The following is a 20,496-nucleotide window of genomic DNA, read 5'->3' as shown; positions in this document are numbered from 1 at the left end:
TTCTGAAATTTTAGAACTCCAATTTTTTTGAGTTTCCTTGGATCCTTTTAGGCTCTTTTGAACTTTGAGACTCTAGATCTTTGTGGTGAAAATTATCACTTTTCAGTAGAAAAAAGAAGGGAGAAAAAAATATTAGGGTTGAAAGTAATAATGCGTGTTTAACAGTAAAAGACATTTTTATTATTAACAGTACGGTTTACAATATTGCAGTAATGTGTGTACAGCATAGGGGAAAGGGACAATATCAAATATTCATGCACGATTTCCTTCAGATTTATGTACAAAAGCTACAGGATACGTCTATATACAATTTTATTTTCAAAATTAAATACTTCGTAGGAAATATTTTGAAATATTTCAAAAGCTATCATGTGCACAATAAAATTCATAAAATAATTATTAATTGTGTGAAATGAGATTTTTTTCAAAATTGTAATTCTTCTTCTCGATTGCACTTTTGCCAGGTATAGTGTTTGATCAATTAAAATAATTGCAAAACGCAAATATAAATTATCATTGAAATAAATAATCGTCATTTCGTCTATTCGTATTACACTATAGAATCCTAATCTATTCGTAGTATCACCTTTACCTGTCGCGTTGCTTTAAACAATTTCGTTTTTGGTATCTACAAGAAAGTCTCAATTATTGAAGATTTTCTTTCATTTAGAATTCAAAGAGAGTCCATCTTTTCTCATACATACATCTTCTTCAGAATTGAAATTCTAAATTCTTCAAATAATTGAAACTATATTGACGAAGAGACTAAATTGAAATTCGAAAGTAATAACCACCGTTTTCACGAATACCTTCGGTACAGAGGTTCTTCGACAAAGTTACCCTGTTTGATGACAGAATTGAGCTTGAAGATGATTGGGTGTGGTTGGTGTTAGAGGAGTGAGAGGTGTTAGTGGACTGCCAGGACTTTCGCTTCCTGCACTGCCACCCTGATATCCTCCTAAATAGGCACCTACCATATTTACGCTGGTAGAATACAAGTCTCCGGGATGATGTTGTATCGGTGGCGAATGATGCACTAAATAAAAAAAATCAATTCCTCCTTTTACGAATGAGAATACAAAGGATAATTAAAAAGACAATTTTCGTCTTCTTCAATCCCAGTAATATTGTAACTGGAGCGCGGATTTTTATACACTTAAAAACTTGGACGAATGCGTGTGTAAAAATATATAAAAGATGGAAAGATATAATACATTCAAAAAAATAAATAAATGAGCAGTTTAATAAATATAAGACATCCAAAGAATAAACGGAACAAATGAGTTTCATTTTTCTTAACCGCACAAAAATCCGCACTCAAATTATAATATCATAAACTAGCTAGACAGCCCCATTGATATACGAATCTAAATCTCTCAAATAGCGAAACGTTTCAATTATTCTTTTCTGTTAATTAATCTCATCATCCTCTGATAATGAACCGTCTGTATGATATTCAAATTTACGTTTTCTCTTTCTACTCACTTTGCGTTTTGATCTTTCCACTGTGCTTCTTCTGTCTGGCCCTCGAGTTTTGAAACCAGACCTGCGTCACCCGTTTGCTTAGACCGGTGACATGAGCAATTCTTTCGAGATCCTGGCCATCGGGATTGCTGTCTATTTGAAAGTTCGCCTGCAAAACCGACAGTTGCTCCTCCGTGAACGTCGTCCTCACCCTTTTCGTCTTGCTACCCTTGCCGCCGTGTTCCGAGTCGCAATCCTCCGAGGACGAGGTATTGTTTCCCTCCACCACGTCGAGATAGTGAGCCTTGCAGAGTAATCTGGCGTCTAACAGAGCGAATTGTTCGCCAGTGGAAAGTTGACGAGAACAGGCGTCACAGGCGAAACAGGCCAGGTGATACACCCTCTCTCGGGCTCTTCTTACCCAGTCGCCAGCACCCACGCTTCGGCCGCACTTGGCACATTTCGCTCCAAACGTTCTGAAATTGAGAGAAAGATAGAAAAAGAGATTAAATTATTGAAATTCTTTCGTTTCATTCATTATCAATGCAAATTCAGTTAATGATTAATAATTGACAATCGACTGCTATACGAGTTTTATTCATTTTATCGTAATATTTGAAATTTCGTTAAACTTTTATGTTATTAATTTTTATCTAACTCGCTTTCGTATCGTCGACGATTTAAAGGAAAAAGCAGTCTCTCAAACCTCGCGAAAAGCAAGAATTTAAAGAGAAGGAGGACGAAAGTGCTATTTTGGTCGAAGCTGCAGGTTCATTCAGGACCTCCGTGTACGAGAATCCGATGGTCCTGTCCTCATTAACATACTACTCGGCCACTGCGTGTCCCTTGAAGCGCGTCCGCGAAGCGGTTTAAGGGTCGCTCAACCTCTCGCGATTCGTCCGCTAGATTACGTCCAGATTATCTGGACGTCTCAGTCCCGCGGCTTCCCTCGCCCTACAAATGACTCGAACCCTTTGAATTTTAGCCGACCGAGACCAGCGAACCGGCCGCGCTGTTGTCTTTTAGCCGACTGCGTTTAAGAGGGAACGCTCGCTAAAGAGGAAACGATATAGGACGCTCATCTTTTAATGAGATTGATATTCACGATCACGATACGAATACGTTACTACATACATATGTCTCGAGGTAGAAGTGAAAAGGAAGGATCGTGGATCGAACGAAGGGTTGGTTATTGTATGGAAAAATATGGTAAGCTACAGAAGGATTAGTCGGTTCACGAATTGCATCGTCACTCTCGCGTCCAAGATATTTTTGGGTATTATTGGCTACGGTGATCGCTCACGAGGCACGCCTAGAAGCGAGACCTTATTATTATTCTATACAGTTTCTTCAACCCCTTAAAAAATTCGACTCTTCTTCTGGATATTGTTACTTAATTTTTCGACTCTCTCTCGTCCTCTTTTTTACGCTCAAGTACTTCCAAGCTATCGATCTTTGAAATTCTCCACTCCAATCGGAGTTTCAGATTTTATCTCAATTACAAGCCAACGCCAGCAAAGTGTAAAAGGTGAACTCGGAGCACCGATAAACATTGGAGGCGCGATTAGCATATAGTGGCGCCACCCCTTTCCTTTTCCGGCGCGTTTACGTCGAAAGATCGGGACGAAAGTCGGCGAGTCGGTGCAGAAGCAGCGTGCAACCAGACCAGAGGAACTGGTATTGGGTATCAATAAATCTTCAGGGCCGTACATCGGCTACCAAACGACCCCGCCCTAATTTATTCATTTGTTCTTCCACATAGGCGGGCCCTATAAGTCAACGGGGGATTAAGTCGGCCGACTATCCGACCTCTGCACGGTAGAAAATTCATAGGGTCTCCCCCTTATAACGTTCGATCCGCCGCGTTCGATTCTCGCGCAGCCACAGATCGCGATCTTCGATATCTTTTCAGATATAAATCCACCGTGTGATAAATTATTATGTTCGCGGTATTTTACTCTTGAATTATTGTTTTTGAGGCGATGGTATGGCCGTATACAGTTGAGTTTATTGAGCACATTTATGATGATAACTCAGCACTTTCTCTTTTTTTCTTGAATTTAGGCAAATTAGTTTTATTTATGGATAGATATGACTTTCTTCATTGAAACTTTTCTTTATTATATATTATATATTATATATTAAATTATTATTTGAATGTATATTGTATTTCTTTATTATATATTTTTTAATACGTATCATGGGAATTTTCGTTTTGACCCTTGATCAAATTTCTTTATATAAACGAACTTTTAGATTCAAATCATACTATCAAATTCTATATTTTCAGGTTGTGAAAATTCGAAGGCAGACATGTGCGTGGTTTGTTGAGTCGCGAGCAAAAGGCTGCCAGTGTTCCAAACGATAGTCGAAGGAATTCGCCTCGTAAGGCAGCTAGCTGTGATTCCTTCTCTTTGGTCCACCCTCGTGTGTCGGTGTTTCTCAAGCACAAGGCCGATGTCTTTTAAATTAATAAATATTCGCCGGCGTTTATTCTCCTTCCGTCGCGTCGTTTCTCAGACAAGAGTCGAAAGAGGAGAAAGAAAATGAACAAAAAACCTAGCAGAATGAGGCAGAAATCGCTCTATTAGCGATGCCAGCGTCGAAATTCCGGTTCTCTTAATTCAGTGTGGCCAATGTACCGCGACAGGGAATCGGTCGCCCGGCTTTAATCACCGAGCTTATCTGTTTCTACCTTAATGGCACTTAAATGCGAATGCCTACGCCCTTCTGGAGAAAGATTCGAAGAGGCGAATTCGGGGGTAATCTACGTTTCTGCTACTGCGGTTCCGAACGATTTCCTAAACATTCGCCGGTGGGCGACGATAATTCTCGTACAATCTCGCAACGAGATTGCCTTTTGCTCCATTTCGCGTGTCCCCTTTCAAATTTCTTGTTTATGGTTCCTCCTTTGAGTTTTTAAGAATTTCTATATTATCAGGAGAAGAATAGAAATAAAATTTAGAAATCTAGGAATCTTGCAATTTAAAATATAGGAATATGGGAATGTAGGAATCTATGAATTTGGAAATTTATGAATTTAAGAACCCCTGAATTCAGGAATTTAGGAGTTTGAGAATTAAAAAATTTAGGGACTTAGAGAAATTTGGGGATCAAAAAATTTAGAAAATTTGGGCCTTTAGGAATTTAGTCCTACTAAGCAAATATTCCTTCACACACTCGATCGGAGGTGTTCGCCGTCGCGAATATTGTAGCGATCGGGTTAAAACCGGCGTCGCTTCTTTTCGTCTCCGGGGACTTGTAACCGCGAGAAAACGTCAGATGAGATGTCCTTTATTCGTAGCGAGCATCGAGTCAGAGCTTCAACGTCAGAACGTGACTCGCAGCTCGCGTGCAAGCATGCATGGTACACGTATGTGACGTGAATAGCTGACTGTACGCGTGAGGTCCAAAGAAGAAGAAGAAGAAGAAGAAGAAGAAGAAGAAGAAGAAGAAAGTAAAAGAAAAGAGAAGCAAGAAGAAGAAGAAGAGGAGGAGGAGGAAGAAGAAGGTTACATCGGAAGACATTAATCACCCACTGGCGAATCTCTTTCGACCCTACGTCGAATACTCGCGTAAAGATATCTGTTCATCTGCGGGAATATCTGCACCCACGTGACAACCACATGACTCCAAAGACAGACAGTTTTTAGCCAGATCAATGTAAGTACTTCATTTTTCTCATTTTTCCCTAAACTTTAAACAGTATACCTGCCTATCGTTGGACTGTAGATAACTGTAGCAATTTATGTTACTATTAAAATAATTCACTTTATTTTAATTCCTCTGTCATGGAAATTAATAATAAACTTATATCAAATAACTTAACCCTGTAGAAGGGTTAATTTGATTAACAAAGTTTTTAAGACACTTCGTTCATTCTATATTCTGTGTCAACAAAGTCGAACGTTTCTCTTCCTCTTTCTCTCGCTATTGGTATCTCATTCATCAAACGAAAGCGTTCCATCATTCAGTCGCGATCTACGATCGACCAAAGGGGACAGTTATCCCTCGATCCAGAAGCAACACGAGGGATTATCGATGAATCCAATAATATTCCAGCTGATCGAACGAACGGACACCCCACTGATACAAAACCGGTGAGCGGAGCAAAAGCTTAAGAGGACGTTTCTCGACTACCACTGGCGTGCTCCTGGAAGAGAAGCGTCGTTTGTTCGACTTGCGGGGCACCTCTCGCGGAATACGCTGACATTCGTATAACAGACTATCTCGGGCACCCTGTCGAGCAGCTACTTTCAAAGGATTTTATGAACAAATCCCTTGAGATAGATTTCGGAGGGTATCATTCTGGATTATGAATGACTCGCTAAAATGCTGCCAGTGGTTTTTCGATCCCTTTGTGCTTGCGCCAGGGACCAGTTAGTCACTTTGTTTTCACGATTCTTGAAATCGAGATACAGCGTTGCTTAACATGCTCGCTTAACTTGATTGGAATTAACGCAAATCTAGTGAAATGTTTCAACAATCTGAACTGCTCACAGTCACTTACGCCCCAACGATACTATTTAGGAGTTCAAATTCACGACAGGCAGCGAGATCTAGAAGTAGAAACGAGTTTTACTTACAAGGCATAGTCGTGCCTGCAGTAGAGTCTCATTCCTCGAAGGAAACAGGAGTGTTGATCGTGCAAAGGTCTCGCACAGGCGTAACATTTTAGACATCTGGAATGCCAGGTACGACCCCCTACACAGAGGACAGTGCGCTCGCGGACGCTTTCCCCGCAACCACCGCACTCCATTTCCATGCCATCGTGGTTGTCGTTGTTGGTGATATTGCCACCAGCTTTTTTTATGCTGGCCACGTTGTTGTTATTGGCGTTGACGTTGTTGTTGTTGTTGTTCGAACAGAGGATGCTGTCCCCACAATCTGTCTCCGTCTCGATCTCCGACTGCAATTTCACGAGAATTCAGGCGAGATTAACCTTTAATTTATTGACGAGGATCACTTTACGGAAACTTTTACTCGCGAATGGGTTTATCAGGAGAAAGAAAGGTTAAGGAAAAATTAATTTGTGATTGAATCTTCATTTCCTCAACAAATCTTATCCAATCCCAATTTCCTATTCTAAAGTCGAATCGTCTTGCACGATCCATAATCAATGAATATTCGAAATCTACTTGAAGCCATTGCTAAACATATAGCAGAGGATGATCGTTTCCGGGTGTGGAGGTACGGAAAGGCTGGCTGGGGGCTCCAAATCTCAATTAATACTCGCGCAAAGTGAAATAATAAACGAGCGGACGGCCGCCGGCTGATAAATGATGCCGCTGTTGGGCATGATCCCTTCGGTTCCTCGACCACTGAGGCACGATTCGCATGACTACGCACACATCGTATCTCAAGCATCCATGCACGCGAAACCACCTTCGGGCAGCTGCAAATTTGCTCATTGTGGGATGGTGGGATTTAAGCGGAACGCGCACACCTCCTTCGTCTATCTGCGTAGCTTCCTTTTAATTGAACGCGTAACGCAGAAGATTTTGCGAATTTTCAAGCTATCTCTTCGCGTTGAAGACTCGGAAAACATCTTCGATCTATCTAGCAGATAGCTGGTGCGTGCTTCGTCGAATCCTCTTACAATTCAACTTAAGTTAATTTAATAATCTAACAATCCAGACAAGTATCTTTCTTCGGCGATTAGTTTCGATGACATTACTGTGGCGTCGTGTGATTTTTCTTTTTTTTTTTTTTTTTTCATTCAACAAACTAATTGATTGTACGCACGAGAGATATCTTGGACCTCTCGTTCGATTAATTAGCGCGTGAGAGTGATCGAGGGATCGGCAACTATAAAGAGGTTCCCCGTGAGATTAGCCGTACGAAAAACGCGAGTGTCGTCCACAGAATTTACTACGGGCGATATATTAATTTACATTGGCATAACATTCGACGATTTATCGTTCGACGATCCGAACTATTAAATTCGAAAGCTCTGCTAACAATCCCAAAACCTTAATGGGAGAATCTTCTAAGAGAGGTAGCAAGTCTTCGTATCCTCTATCGTTCCGCTAATAAAATCTCGAAATAACGCAATTAGAAAAATGGTAGAAGTAAGATTATCCGGTTAAAGTGCATTCGTTTTCTTCAACAAGTCGTTGTTCATTAGTCAAAAACCGCTTGAAACAAACCTGTACTGGAAGGGAGTTCCGAGCGCGATTAATTGACAATCGAACGACACGATGCAGCTGATTCGTTCTTCTTTTCGTCCTCTTTCCTCTCAGTCGTTGGAGGTTAATAGAGAGAGAGAGAGAGAGAGAGAGAAAGAGAGATAAATACGTACAACCAAGAGGGAGAAAAGAATGTCATTGTGAGTGCGTAGAGAGATAAACGCAAAGATAAACGCGTATCTGATCTGTATGTAATTTTTTTCTTATCTCTGTCACGGCACACGTGCTCGTGCTACACACCTGTGCCTTCACACACCAACGTGTGTATTATACGTGCGTACGTGCAAGTACACTGGAACAGCGAGTCCTGGCTTGGTTATATTAATTGGTACACGAGTAATGCACAAAGGTTATTGTTCCCCGTAGCGTGCAATCAATGAGTTAATTACCATTATGTCCTTCGAGTCACAGTCTTTTTTTCTGACCGTTGATTTATTTCTGTCTCGATATGCAAAGACTCTTCCGTTAGCCTTCTCTTGTTAGTTTTTACACCACTTTCTTCTGTGAATTTAGTATTTCTTTATAGATTAGAAGATCTTTTGTATGTTGCGAAATACTTGCTCTTTTGAACGTCAGATTTTTTTTCTTGCCGCGTATCTCAGTTTCTCGAATGTTTCTTCTGTTTCGATATAAACGTATAAACTTATCGCAACTGAGCTACTGAAATAACTGCCAAAGAAAAATTATTCCAGTGTATTTCCGATTCAAACGATTATCAAATGCAATTCGCACGAATAAGAAAAAGAGAAATAATTATAGAGAAAAAAAAGGAGCAGCACAGCCGGACAGCCGAAGAAAGACAACATCGACGACAGCCAATTTCGAAGATACTACACGGGACGTTCGTCTCTTTCGTTTCATCTTCCTCATTCTGTCCTTTCCCTTCGTCGGCCAGTAATCATTTCAGGTTTAACTGGACGGTCATTGATTTATGATCTGCCGAAGGCAAAGTTGAACTTCCCACCTGTGATTTATACCTTCTGGCATTTCGATCTTCTCTCGGAAAGCAAGCCACGTTTCTCTTCCGACGTAACATCGCGTCGATTAATACGCCGTGTCGCGCGGGATTCCTGCTTCCACTGACGCGATCCTCGTTTCGATGAAACAAGCGGAAGATCGCTTTGTCAAATAGGAAGAATAACTCTTCAAATCCAATCGAAAAGATACCTTTGTTTCAATTCGAATTTTTTACAGAAGAAATCTACGAGCATTTAATTTTAAATTTATTATTATCTTCGACTTGAAGTATTCCTCTAGCTTTCTCAAATTTTTTTTTTCTTTTGAAAACGATCGGGGAAAGAAAGTTGTGTTTTCTACCAATTATTTTTCAAGCCGCTGAACACAGTCAAATACAGTTTCGTGGGAATGGTCCCTTGAGAAGTTTTCTCTTGAGAGAATTTTAACCTGTTTGTAAACTGCCCCCTCGAGCCTCGTGGGGTTGCTTTTCTTGTGAATTCCTGTGATCCAGAGGCGCCATGGTAAAATCCATTGTGAAACGGTCACCGAAATACGAGAATGTGACCTCTCTATTCTGTAGTTTCGCTCTCCTTTTTCGTGTGTAACTTGCGTAACCAGCAAAGATATTAGAAAATTTTTAACTAGCTCACTGGAATTAAAAATGCATGACACTGCCATTTCGACTTATCGTTATTGATACAAACACAGAGACAAAAGTAAAATTTGCGTTTGAAACCACGAGACAGTGCAAAGCGACGAGCAATATTTTATGAGAAATCAACGGGAAAGAAAATTAAATAAATATTTGTATAATCTTTATTACTATTGCACATCGTGCACTTTCGAGATTTAATTTGATAGGCGAGGCGTGAAAATGTCTCGTTTCCAAACAATGGAATTAATGAGCTGCAATTACGTAACATGACGATCAATGGGGGGTTTATACAATGAATTCATCGTGCCGCGTTTATTACGCGATAATAGATATTTATGATTAAACGCGATCGAGGCTTGATAGTTGCAAATGAGCGACTTGTGACAGCGTAATATCTCAGCGTTGCAAATTATCACTAGATATACGCGTAGCTATTTTCTAGCGAATATCAATTTGAAAAGATACAAACAGGAACGTGGAATTCAGTCAGGTTAGAGTTTAATATTTTATCGCAACGTGGTAAATTCTCAACACCGTAAAAATGGTGTTCCTAAAAAGAAGAAAGCTTACATTGCCCAATAAAGTAATCTCATCAGAATCGAGTTGATTTATCTACGTTTCCATAGCAAAAAGATCAATTCCCCGAAATTCTTCGCCAATCTTTTAACTCAATTATCACACAAAAGGGATTCGCAAATTTTTGATTCGCAAACGGAACACAGAGAAGGGATCTCTGTTTGTCTTTCTCGTCTCAAAATTCGTCAATTTGATTATCACACAAGGGGCATGAAATTTTCGTCGAGAAAGTGAGAAAGAAAGAGGGAAGGAATTTTTCAATCATTCGCGGCGTAGATGCTGGAGAGAATGCAATCAGCGAGTGGTTAAGAAGAATAATAGGATTCATTTTTTATTGGTCAGCACTCGGGGGCGACGGAGATGAGCTGACAAAGTGAGAAATGCCAGGGTGAAGAGGTCAAACGGGCCTCACTACCGACTACCAGACGTCCAATATCCTCGTGCACATTCGATTCGTCATTTTCGCTACGCGAGATGGACGTTTAATGGCACGAGCGAGTACCATTCCTCGAGTGATTTATCGGCTTTATACTCTTCGTCGGCGATTGTAAATAATTTTTTGCGATATTTCAAAATTATCGCGACCGTCGCGTCGCGTCGTTCGCTCCGGGAATTTTTTTAAAAGGAAACTTTTTCTGGTCAGGCGTTCGTGGGACATTGTGTGTTCAGCGTGACGTTTATGAGTTTGACGCATAAGATGTAGAAACAGTGACAGGGACGTGATGTCGTTGAAGCGTTCAAATGAATTCATTTCACAATGAATCAGGAAGAATATGTTTGAACATTTTTTTGAAGACCACGATACGTCCAAAATACGTGAATAAATAATGATTAATTTCGATAGATTGACGGAGCAAGTTTCGCATTGAGGTTGTAAATATATATTGAAATTTTATTTAGGAAACCAAGGTAAAATACTTCAATTAGAGGGAATTTTGTATTTTATATTAGAGTTTGAAGAATTAAAAGAAGAATGCAAGAATTTTCAAATGAATATTTTTTGATATATCAGTTATTAATATTCTATTTCAATATTATTGAAAAATTTATTACGCAGTAGTTACTTACAATTTTCAATGTAAATGTTTCACCTGATATGTTTAATTAACGTACATAATTACAATGAAATACATCTGTAAGTCTGTAATTGACTATTTATATATAAATTACTTCAACTTGACGTAGTAGAAAGGCGAATATAATACTGCAATCTCCGAAACGTTTCAATTAAAGCACCCCAATTGAAAAGTCACAACCCCCAATCCACACCCCGTCGACATCTTCATCAAATCCTCGTCTACTCACCTTCATCTTCTTTAGAAATCGCTCCAAATCTTCCTCTCGACTCACAAACTCCGTCTCTTCATCCCGAGCAACCGAAAAGAAGTCACCAAATGTACCAATAATACCACATGCATGTGCTAAACTGTCAGTGGTTCATCTCTACAGTCCACAAGGTCCACAACACTTGAAAACCAAAAATTCCGCAACGCAATGGCAATGATCCGAACAGGTCCTCTTTGAAATTAATCTCAATAAGTCAGAACGCCGATCGAGGAGTCGGAAATCGAGTGAGGATCGACGTAGGATCGAGAAGGATCGCAGAAAGTGCGCTGTCCGGATCCGTAGCCCGGGAAAGACTGACATCCTCGATCCTGCCCCTTCCACGCTTTGCAATCGTCGCTACGCTCTCTCACTCGCGCATTCTCCACTCTTTCCGCTCCTGGTTCCGTGTACGTACACGCGTACGCGCATGTATCAGTGTCTGAAAGGCCAGGTGGAGGGGAATGGAGTTGCCTGACTCGGCTCGGGGTTGTTGCCGGCAGAGGAACGACGTACTTCGGGGTGAAGAACCCTGGAACGACAACCAAAGCTCCGCCTATTTTGTCACGCCCATGTTCCATCCGCGAGAACGCACCACTCACACTCGCAATGTCGTACACCAAGTGGGGGAATCACATCCCGAACGAAATTTCTGCGAGCAACGTGTTCCTCGCAGAAGGGTTGTTGCTTTCTTTTGCTCTTCGCCGCGATCGCGTCTCTCACTTTCTGTTTCTCTCCACGTACCACCTTTGTCGCCGCTAGCTTCTTCGTTTCGGGCTCTTCTCGCGAGAAGTTCTCGTAGAATGATTTCTTGAATGTTTTTCTTCTATCGCCGGGTTGGTACTTAGAGAGGGTTGTTTCTTCTTCGACACTGTGGTTTCGTTCTTCGAGCTTGTGCGTGGGAGATTGGGGTTGTTTCTTGGACCTTCGTGGAACAAATGTATCGAGTATTGGTTGAGCGTAAATTTCACACGTTTCAAAATAAATATTCTATACAAGAACGCGTAGAAAAAGAATATTAGATTCTTGGAATTTTGGAGCCTTGAGTGTTGAGAATTTTCGAGTGTTAGAATTTCGAAAACTTTGGAGTTTTGGAGTACACTGGAATCTTAAAATTTTGGAAAGTTACAATATTAGAATTTTGCAATCTCGATATCTTGGAACATTAGATCGTTCTTCCCTCTCAAATCCTCCAACTTAAAACAAACACCCAAAAATCTCGTTATCACAGTTGTTTGACCACAGTCGAAAAATATATCAAGCACTCGTCCCTCTGCCTCCAACCACGCACATAATTCAAGAAACACTCGATTTCACGGATGCGTGAATACGCGCGCCACGGCAATAAAAACTAGAGAAGAAAGGGAAATGGAACGAGGGATAGGATCGAAGACCCGTTTGACAGTTTCCCTAGGTCCCGAAACCGAAAAATTCATGTTCATTGTAGAACGTGGGCGTATACGGGTCGCTCGACTAGAAACCAACACACGCTTGCGCTACACGCAGAAGAATATGCTTTCGATAGAGGAGAGAGGAAGAGAGAGAGAGAGAGAGAGAGAGAGAGAGAGAGAGAGAAGAGTTGGAGAGGAATAGCAGTGATAAAAGGCGTTAGTCCATTCCCGGGATGATTTATGTGTCGGCGGAGCAGAAATACAAACAGGTGCTCGAACCTCCTCGAGAACCCAAACTCGTCGAAAATAAAAAGAGGAAACGAAGAAATATAAAATATGTGTCCACGCGTGTATGTATAAATATATGGCGGAAGGGGATGAGGGGACGTACGTCTGGGGGTGAAGCGTAACTAAATGGTCAACTCGCTCTTTCACCTTATTTTAAGATCGGTGGACTGGAAGACTGCGGGTCTCTGTGGAGGGAAAATTTAAGGATGCAAAAATTTAGAGAATGCACGTCAAATATCTGTTAATTGGTGAATTTTAGCAGACTTTCTCGTTTATTCGCCATTGGTTCGCTAGTATAGGATAGAAAGTAGAAAGAATTTTAAGAATTTTTTAATTATTGATAGAGTTTAATGAAAAACGGAACAACGAAGTAACAGCTACTCGAGATCTGAACACTAACGGTTTGATCTTTTGTAGAGTTTTGCCAAAAATATGACATAGAAATCGTTATTGTATTATTACCGATGGCCACGGATGAATGGTTAGAGTAATTTAGGCAGTATGCCTGTTTCAATATTGGAATTTCAATACAGTATAAATTTTTGTAAAATTTCTACTTGTAAATGAATACTGAACAAGAGAGGGAGATAACTAGGAATTCTTTTAATATCGTGATGGTATCAAAAGCTCAGTGAAAGGGCATGTATCATTTGGAATTTCATCCGTGGCACACGGGTTGTTACCTGAGTGAAAAAGCCCGCGTCTCGAACGTGACTTCGCGGTAAAGACGACAAAACCCATTGCATCCCCGTGGATGATAGAAATTTCCTCGAGTGTGAAGTACGATTCAAAGCAGAAAAGGAAAGGTGGAACACCTGCTGCGAAACCGCATGCAGATGTATTCCGGTGTTTCATATTCAAAATGAAATCCTCGGGCCGATTTGACGACGATGTTAAACAATGGAGACGCGAGAGAGAACTCTCGTAGGTTTACGTGCGACTCGAAGCATTTCTCGAAACAGAAAATACTGCTGCTCGAAATTAACAGTAGTTTAAGGCTCGTTGGATAGAATTTTACGAGGTAAACATAGAGGAACTTGTATTTTGATTGTAGAGACATTCGAGTCTAAAATTATATTTTAAATTTAGAGATTTTGCTCGTTTACAAAGGAAAAAAACGAGAAAGTCTCGAATTCTCTGAATTTATCGCGACGCCTTCACAGCCGACCTAACATTTTCGAGACAAATGCGCGTTATACGTTCCCGATGCGGTGCGATACTCCCTATTTGTTAAGATCATCGTAGGCGCGTGTTCGCACAGGTTCGCGAAACGCGCGCGTGCAGCCGCTACAAAGACTCATGTGGGTACACTATCGTTCAGAAGTATACCAACCCTTCGAATCCGGCCGAATTAATACAATAGTATCTTCGATTATGAACCTTGGATATTCGAAAAATTAGAATCTTGGACTCTTGGAATTTCAACATATTGGAACGCAAGTCTATCTTAGGGGTTTTAAAATTTGAGAGTGTGACAATTGGACAATTTAGAAACTTGGGAACTTCGAAATTTGGGAGCTTTGCAATTCGAGAATTCAAACATTTGAGGATCATCTTCGAACTTTCAAATATCAGCATCTCAGAACACTCTGATCTACGTTTGAATAGTGGAATCCCGTTTGTTCCCAGTTCTTTAATTGGGATCTCGCTTTATCGACTGTGACCAGGTATATTCGGTATACTTTTGAACGGTAGTGTAAGAGTGCGTAAAACGCGTTTACGCGTGCAAGAACCGGCAACGGACTGTCCCAAGGGTCTTGGCGATCGGCAGGGAACAGGGCCATTAGTAACGCTTATCCGGTATAAAGCGAGAAAAATGGCGGTCGAATTATTTCGCTAGTGGGAGCGAGGCTGGACAAAGGTCCTACCTTGCGAGGACACGCGGTGGATCCTTGGAAAAAGGAGCCACGGGGTTCCAGCGATGCCGATCCTGGCAAAAGGGGACAAGCGGGCCGTATGCGTCGTGGCGGCACTCTTCTGTCGCATTAATCGATACCATCGAGAATCCCGTTCGCGATCGATGTTCCCTTTCTCCTTCGGAATCGTGTATGTATCGACGATCATGGTCCTTGGATTTTTAGCGTGTGTGCGACATTGTTGCTCAGTTGTCTTCGATTAGGCAATTTAATACATTACAAAACACGTTACACGTAAATTTACGAAAGGATCTAACAATGAACACTGTTTAGCAATAGCAAGTTCCATAAAAATGGTAAATGTCCAATTTATTTACTTTTGAATGATGGTGTTTATTAGGGGTGTTCTGCACAATTTTAGTTTAAGGATTATTTCCTTTCCAATATCAAACCTATAGTAAATATCTTCTTCCACTAAATCAGATATCTTTCTAATAAAAAATTCATCAACTGTACCTGCTTACTTCCAACTCAGCGAATGTAACCTGAAAAAAAGAAAAAAATGCTACGATCTTGTGGAATACGTGACCAGGTCGAGGCCAGGTTTATCAGCGTTCCATTTAACGTCAAGTGTTTCGTATAACGTAACCGTGAAAGAAAGTCGGCTGCCGTGTCGCTGGATTTTTTAACAGGAGTTTGCATGTTTGCACAGCAGGTGGTTTGCCGCGAGTGACACGTCAGGCTGCTCACTCGAATTTGTATTCTTTTATGGAGTATCGAGGGCTACGCGACAATAGTCGCTTTCAAATTCGAACAGGTCCCTTTGGATCACTTTTATTATGATAATCTCGTTTGGACGTCGGGAAATTCCTGGGAAAATATTCGGTGAGAAACCGCGAGCCTCTTTTTTCCGTTCTCGGGAAATGTAGTTGACGTTGTTAATTATTTACGCCTAGGTAGAGCGAGAGAGTGAGATTTCAAGTGTATTTGAAACGAAGAATAGAAATTTGGTGAAAAAGAATGGAATTTTGGAGTATTGGAATATTGAAAAATTAGTATCGTAGAATCTTGGAATATTAAAAACAGATTTCATTTTATTTTAAACATTGGAAGAAAATTTCTGAAAATTCCTTAAATATCCTCCACCTCGATTCCACAGCTTTCCAATTTTAATTCTCGAAACTTTTAAAAATATTCTAATATGGCGTCTGGATGCAATTATCTTCGCCCCGAAAAACATTTCAAAACCAGAAAACACTCTGTCTTCGCAACATCTTCAACTTTCACGTCACTTCCACTCGAATCAACCGTCAGAAACCGAAATTTTGCTTCTCCGTTATTAGTGATTGAATTGCTCGACGTAAGAACATAGCTAAAGAAGAAGAAGAGCAGTAAGAAGGGAGACTTTCGAACTCTCTCGATCAAGGAGAAAAATTTCGCGAAAGCAGGGAATCTCTTTACTCTCTGAAAGTACTTACTTACTTCGTCGCGTCAAAGGAACGACAGGATGATACAGCTCGCGTAGAAGCGGAACGAGGCAGGAGAGACAGACAGGCGGGAGAGAACGAGAGAGAACGTTGCGCGCGTCGAGGGGGTGGGTTTCGTTAGGTCGGGCGCAGTTTTGATGATAACGAGCGGATTTGCAATCACGACTACATTGTGCAGGATCCTGCTGTTAGCTAACTTGAAGAGGGATGAAACTCAGACGGGCTGAGATCACAGAGCAGGAAGCTGAGAGCGTGACGTAGACGAAGGATGAGAGATACGCGTTGGGGAGGCTGTCGCGCGTACTCTTTCCCTCTACCTCAGTGTCTCCCAACCTTTTGTCGCTTATCACTGTCGAATAACCTGACACTTTGTCAGCCTGTACATTGGTCATCTCATTCGAATGATAATTCCAATGATTCTGAGATTGGTACAGGACAAATGATCGTCGTTCCATTCTATAATTTCTAGGGGTTGAGTCTTGTAGATGATTATTTGGCAAAATTTAACGCGATATTCAAGAACGTTAATAACGTAATGTTTAAATACAATTTTAACTTCTATTCAGTGATATTTAATTAATATTAATGTCAGTATTATTGATATGCTTTTATTATCACCCGTCGTTACACTCTCTTTCGCTTTTTGGAATCTATCTGATTCAGTCTCGGATTCTCTTGAAACGAAACGACCCTTAAAGGGGTGGCAAGCGACAGGTTGGGAACCGTGTCTCTGTATCGTTGCCGATGAACGCCTGGAAAGTGGAAATCCCGAAATTACAGGACTATACGGTAGACAGTTGCATCCCTCCGGCTCCGGTACATAAATATCTGGCGAAATTTCCGGCTGTAAGGCAATTCCTCGAATCCGCGCGGAACATACCGCGCCGCGATCGCTACGCTAACGAAGGTTAACGATACCTCTGGCTAATGAACCCGACTGCTATTCCAACGTACTCATTTTACCAAATCTGTATTTACGAGTCGGTATAGCACTTTTTACATGATGGTTTTTAGAAAGGGTGGTTGGTGTAAGCAATTGCTACATTGGGATTATCTTGAATCATTCGCAAATCATTTTCCTTTTCCTTTTTTCTTTTTTTTTTTTTTTTTTTTGTATGAAGAAATATTGAACGATGTGTGAAATCGTTCGAAAATGATTAAAAACCTTTGTCACTCGCCGATAATGCTGATATTTAGCGCCAGAAGAATCGAACAAACTCTGTTTCATTTAATTACGATTAAAGCCAAAAAATCTGTCTTTATCGATGATGATCGTTCGGTGTTAGAGATTAAGAACTTTCGTGAGGAACGTTCGTTTCATTGTCCCAATGAAAGATTCAAGGTGAACGTGGCACAATGCGTCAATTGTTCGGAACAAGGTCGATGGACCGTCAGAATCGGAGGTCCAGCAAATGATTGATCTTCACTTGAGAAGAAAAACCATAGTACAATGAGGGAACGGTTTTGATAGCGGATGCCGATGATTCTTACTCACCTGCAATAGCACAGGTCATTCCGTCATCGGGTGGGAATGTCATGACGTTTTCTTAGAGTATCCTGCGAGATCTGTCACGTTCGAACATGACGTAAAAAAAGTCTGTAATGTTTTCATAGCTCTGGCAACTTCCTTCGACGCACAATAGCTTGTGAAAGAGTGATTTCTCACTAGATGGAGAGAATCTAACAGTGGACAGACCATTTCGAATTACTTTGATTCGTCGATGAATTAACAAAATGATTATATTTTAGTTCATTGGTAGAAATGTGTAGCATTTATTGATATCAAGTTTTTGGAATTTTACTTTATATCTTTCAAAAGTCAAATAAATTTCACCGTGGCCCTTTAATTCGAATCAATTTGGTTCTTTTTACATCGTTAGTTGTCGAAATCATAACTCTCTCCAAATCCAGCGAAAAAGAAATGCCATAACTTTTTGAAAACCAAATTTTTCTGAAGAAAAGATTTCCTTCTCTCCGTCGCTGTATAAATAAACCTAGACTATTATCAAAAGAGCGGAGGAAAATAGCCAATCCTTTCCCCATTCGTCCAGCTCACCTATCGATCGTTCTCACCGATCATGCGATACGCAAACCTTAGCTCATGGTATATAACGGCGGTGCACCGATCGTTGCCCCGACAAAGGAGATCACTGCTAATCCGGAACGTAGTCGCCTCTGAATGCGAGCACAAACCTAAGCGCGTTAACCGTACGCGTATCTCGTTTCGAATTCGTGGGATCGCTGCGATTATACGCGCTGAGGCCTTAGACCGCATGCATATACACACACATGCACCGACTGCGTTGCCTATTCGCACGATTCGCTTGGGAACAGGTCGTTTTCCTCGCGGCCAGAGGGTTCAGGTGCGTCCACGCGGATGATTCAGCTGAAATTGCCGCAACGCGCTGATAATGTTGGCGATAATTAGTCGCCAGAGAGAGAAAGAGAAAGAGAAAGAGAGAGAGAGAGAGAGAGAGAGAGAAATCGATAGCCATCTACTATATCTTGCACCGTTATCCAGCCGACATCGAATCTTTCTTTCTCGTCGGTAATCGACAGATTGACACTTTTCAACCCAGAGGGGGCCCACTCACCTTTCAATGCCCACCTGCAAAAGTTTCATTCGCGTAAAAATTAAACGCCGATTGTCGTTTCGTTATTTGGCCTTTGTCTCTCCCTTTGTGCGCTTGCGCTGCGAGTAATCAGGTGAATAATGAGGTAATTGAGAAGGAGCGTAATTAAGAATTATTACAAGGACGATCGTAGGTGTAGGAGCTATATTTTAGGACAGTCTACTGTGAAAATGTGGAGAGGGATGTTACGATTACACTCCTTAGGTATTAGTATTCAATATTTAACAGAGTTAAATCTCTGATGTTTAAATTAATAAACGAGCTGTGGAAAATACCCCTTCATCTCAATCAATCGCAACTTGGAATATTCACGATTTCTATATATTTTCAATATTCTAAAACAATATCATCGGTCAACGATTGAAGGAATACGAACGCGATGTGTCTCTCCCCGTGATTCTCTCCCCTTCTAAATCAGAAAAAAGAGAAACCACCGTCTCCCTCGCGAGTCCACCACCGCGACCATCATCGTCGACGGCATCACACTCGAGATGATCGCGTGGGACTGCGATTTCATTCCAGTGGAATCGCCAAGGTTGTTGCACGCTCTCACCGACGTCCTAATAAGAGGGTATGAGGGGGTGTAAGTCTAATATTATGTAATAGGGGCCACGTGGCCTGGGCGTTCGGCCCCACGGAATCGAATTCGGTCAGACCTGGAAGCGTCGATTGTCGTAGGAGAAAGGAACCGCCCGTATTCCGCATAGCTACGTTCGGTTTCATCCCTCTCGAGTCAACGTTCACAATGAACTGCGCACCCCGGCGCGGCGGCAGCCAGTATTCAGCCTTTAATCCGATTATTCCTTTCGAATCAACGAGCACACCGCGCGCGCGTTTCACTTCACGTGCACGCTTTATACGAACGAACGCGACGAGACCGACCTGCGCGTGTAATACGGGCGAGAGCGGAAAAATCGGCCCGTGTAATCGGTTACAACGCCATGAGAGAATATTCGCCCGTGTGTTTACATTTCGTTGGTTATGAGGGTAGAAATTTCGGTGAGCGGGGGACGAAAGTATGTACATCGGGAGTAGGTGTGTTTCGAAATTTTATTGACAAGCTTGGGTATATTGTGATGGTGAAACGGTGAAATGTGAAAGAAAAAGAGAACCTAGAAATATGTTTGTACGAAGAACTCCGTCTATTGGAACGAAATTTTGATTAATGCATGATCAATCTGAATGCAAACTCCCAATTGTTCGTTGTTAGATTATTTGTCGTTTAACAATTTCGGATAGACGGGAAATCTCTCTTTAAAGTGCAATTTTGTGTCTTCAAATTTGAGAATCTTTGAACTTCCGAGTCCTCGTATCTTTAAATTGTTGGTCAAGAGTCTCAGTCATCTTCGAATCTTGAAACTTCTAGACTCTCGAATCCTAGTGTCATTCCACACTGCATCCTAGAAGAACAGCAGAGGATCAACTTGCATTCGAAATAAAACGGCAACATTGTCACGATGTTGGTGGACTCCAAGCGATTAACCCTCGAATTAATGAACGTTAACGCGCGATCTTCGTCTCCCGGCTGTTTTTTCCACCTTCTTCTCCTCGTTTTGCCCCGGGGAATCGGTTGGTCGGTCGGGGACGAGTGGTCGGTAGGTACGCGAAACCGGCTTATAGGCTCGTATATCTCTTTATAGGGCCTTATCATATTTATGGGAGCCGTTGGAAGCGTGCG

The 20,496-nt window shown here is 41.4% G+C and overlaps 1 protein-coding gene across 2 annotated transcripts; it reads right to left on the bottom strand.

The window, feature by feature from the left end:
- Positions 1 to 405: 405 nt before the first annotated feature.
- LOC122537319 (LIM/homeobox protein Awh-like) lies at positions 406 to 11,465 on the bottom strand. Of its 2 annotated transcripts, XM_043670403.1 has the most exons (5): positions 11,146 to 11,465; positions 6,051 to 6,373; positions 1,486 to 1,940; positions 975 to 1,036; positions 406 to 628 (listed from the first exon to the last, which is right to left on the bottom strand). In XM_043670403.1, the coding sequence occupies exons 1-5, from the start codon at positions 11,149 to 11,151 to the stop codon at positions 566 to 568; spliced, it is 909 nt and encodes a 302-aa protein (XP_043526338.1). In that variant the 5' UTR covers positions 11,152 to 11,465; the 3' UTR covers positions 406 to 565. The 2 variants fall into 2 exon arrangements, with proteins under 2 accessions (XP_043526338.1, XP_043526337.1); XM_043670402.1 differs by having other exon boundaries at positions 558 to 1,036.
- Positions 11,466 to 20,496: the final 9,031 nt, after the last annotated feature.

This window comes from Frieseomelitta varia, unplaced genomic scaffold (assembly GCF_011392965.1).
Source record: "Frieseomelitta varia isolate USP_RPSP 00005682 unplaced genomic scaffold, Fvar_1.2 scaffold_902, whole genome shotgun sequence".
NCBI lineage: Eukaryota > Metazoa > Arthropoda > Insecta > Hymenoptera > Apidae > Frieseomelitta > Frieseomelitta varia.
This window is presented reverse-complemented; position numbering and strand designations above follow the sequence as displayed.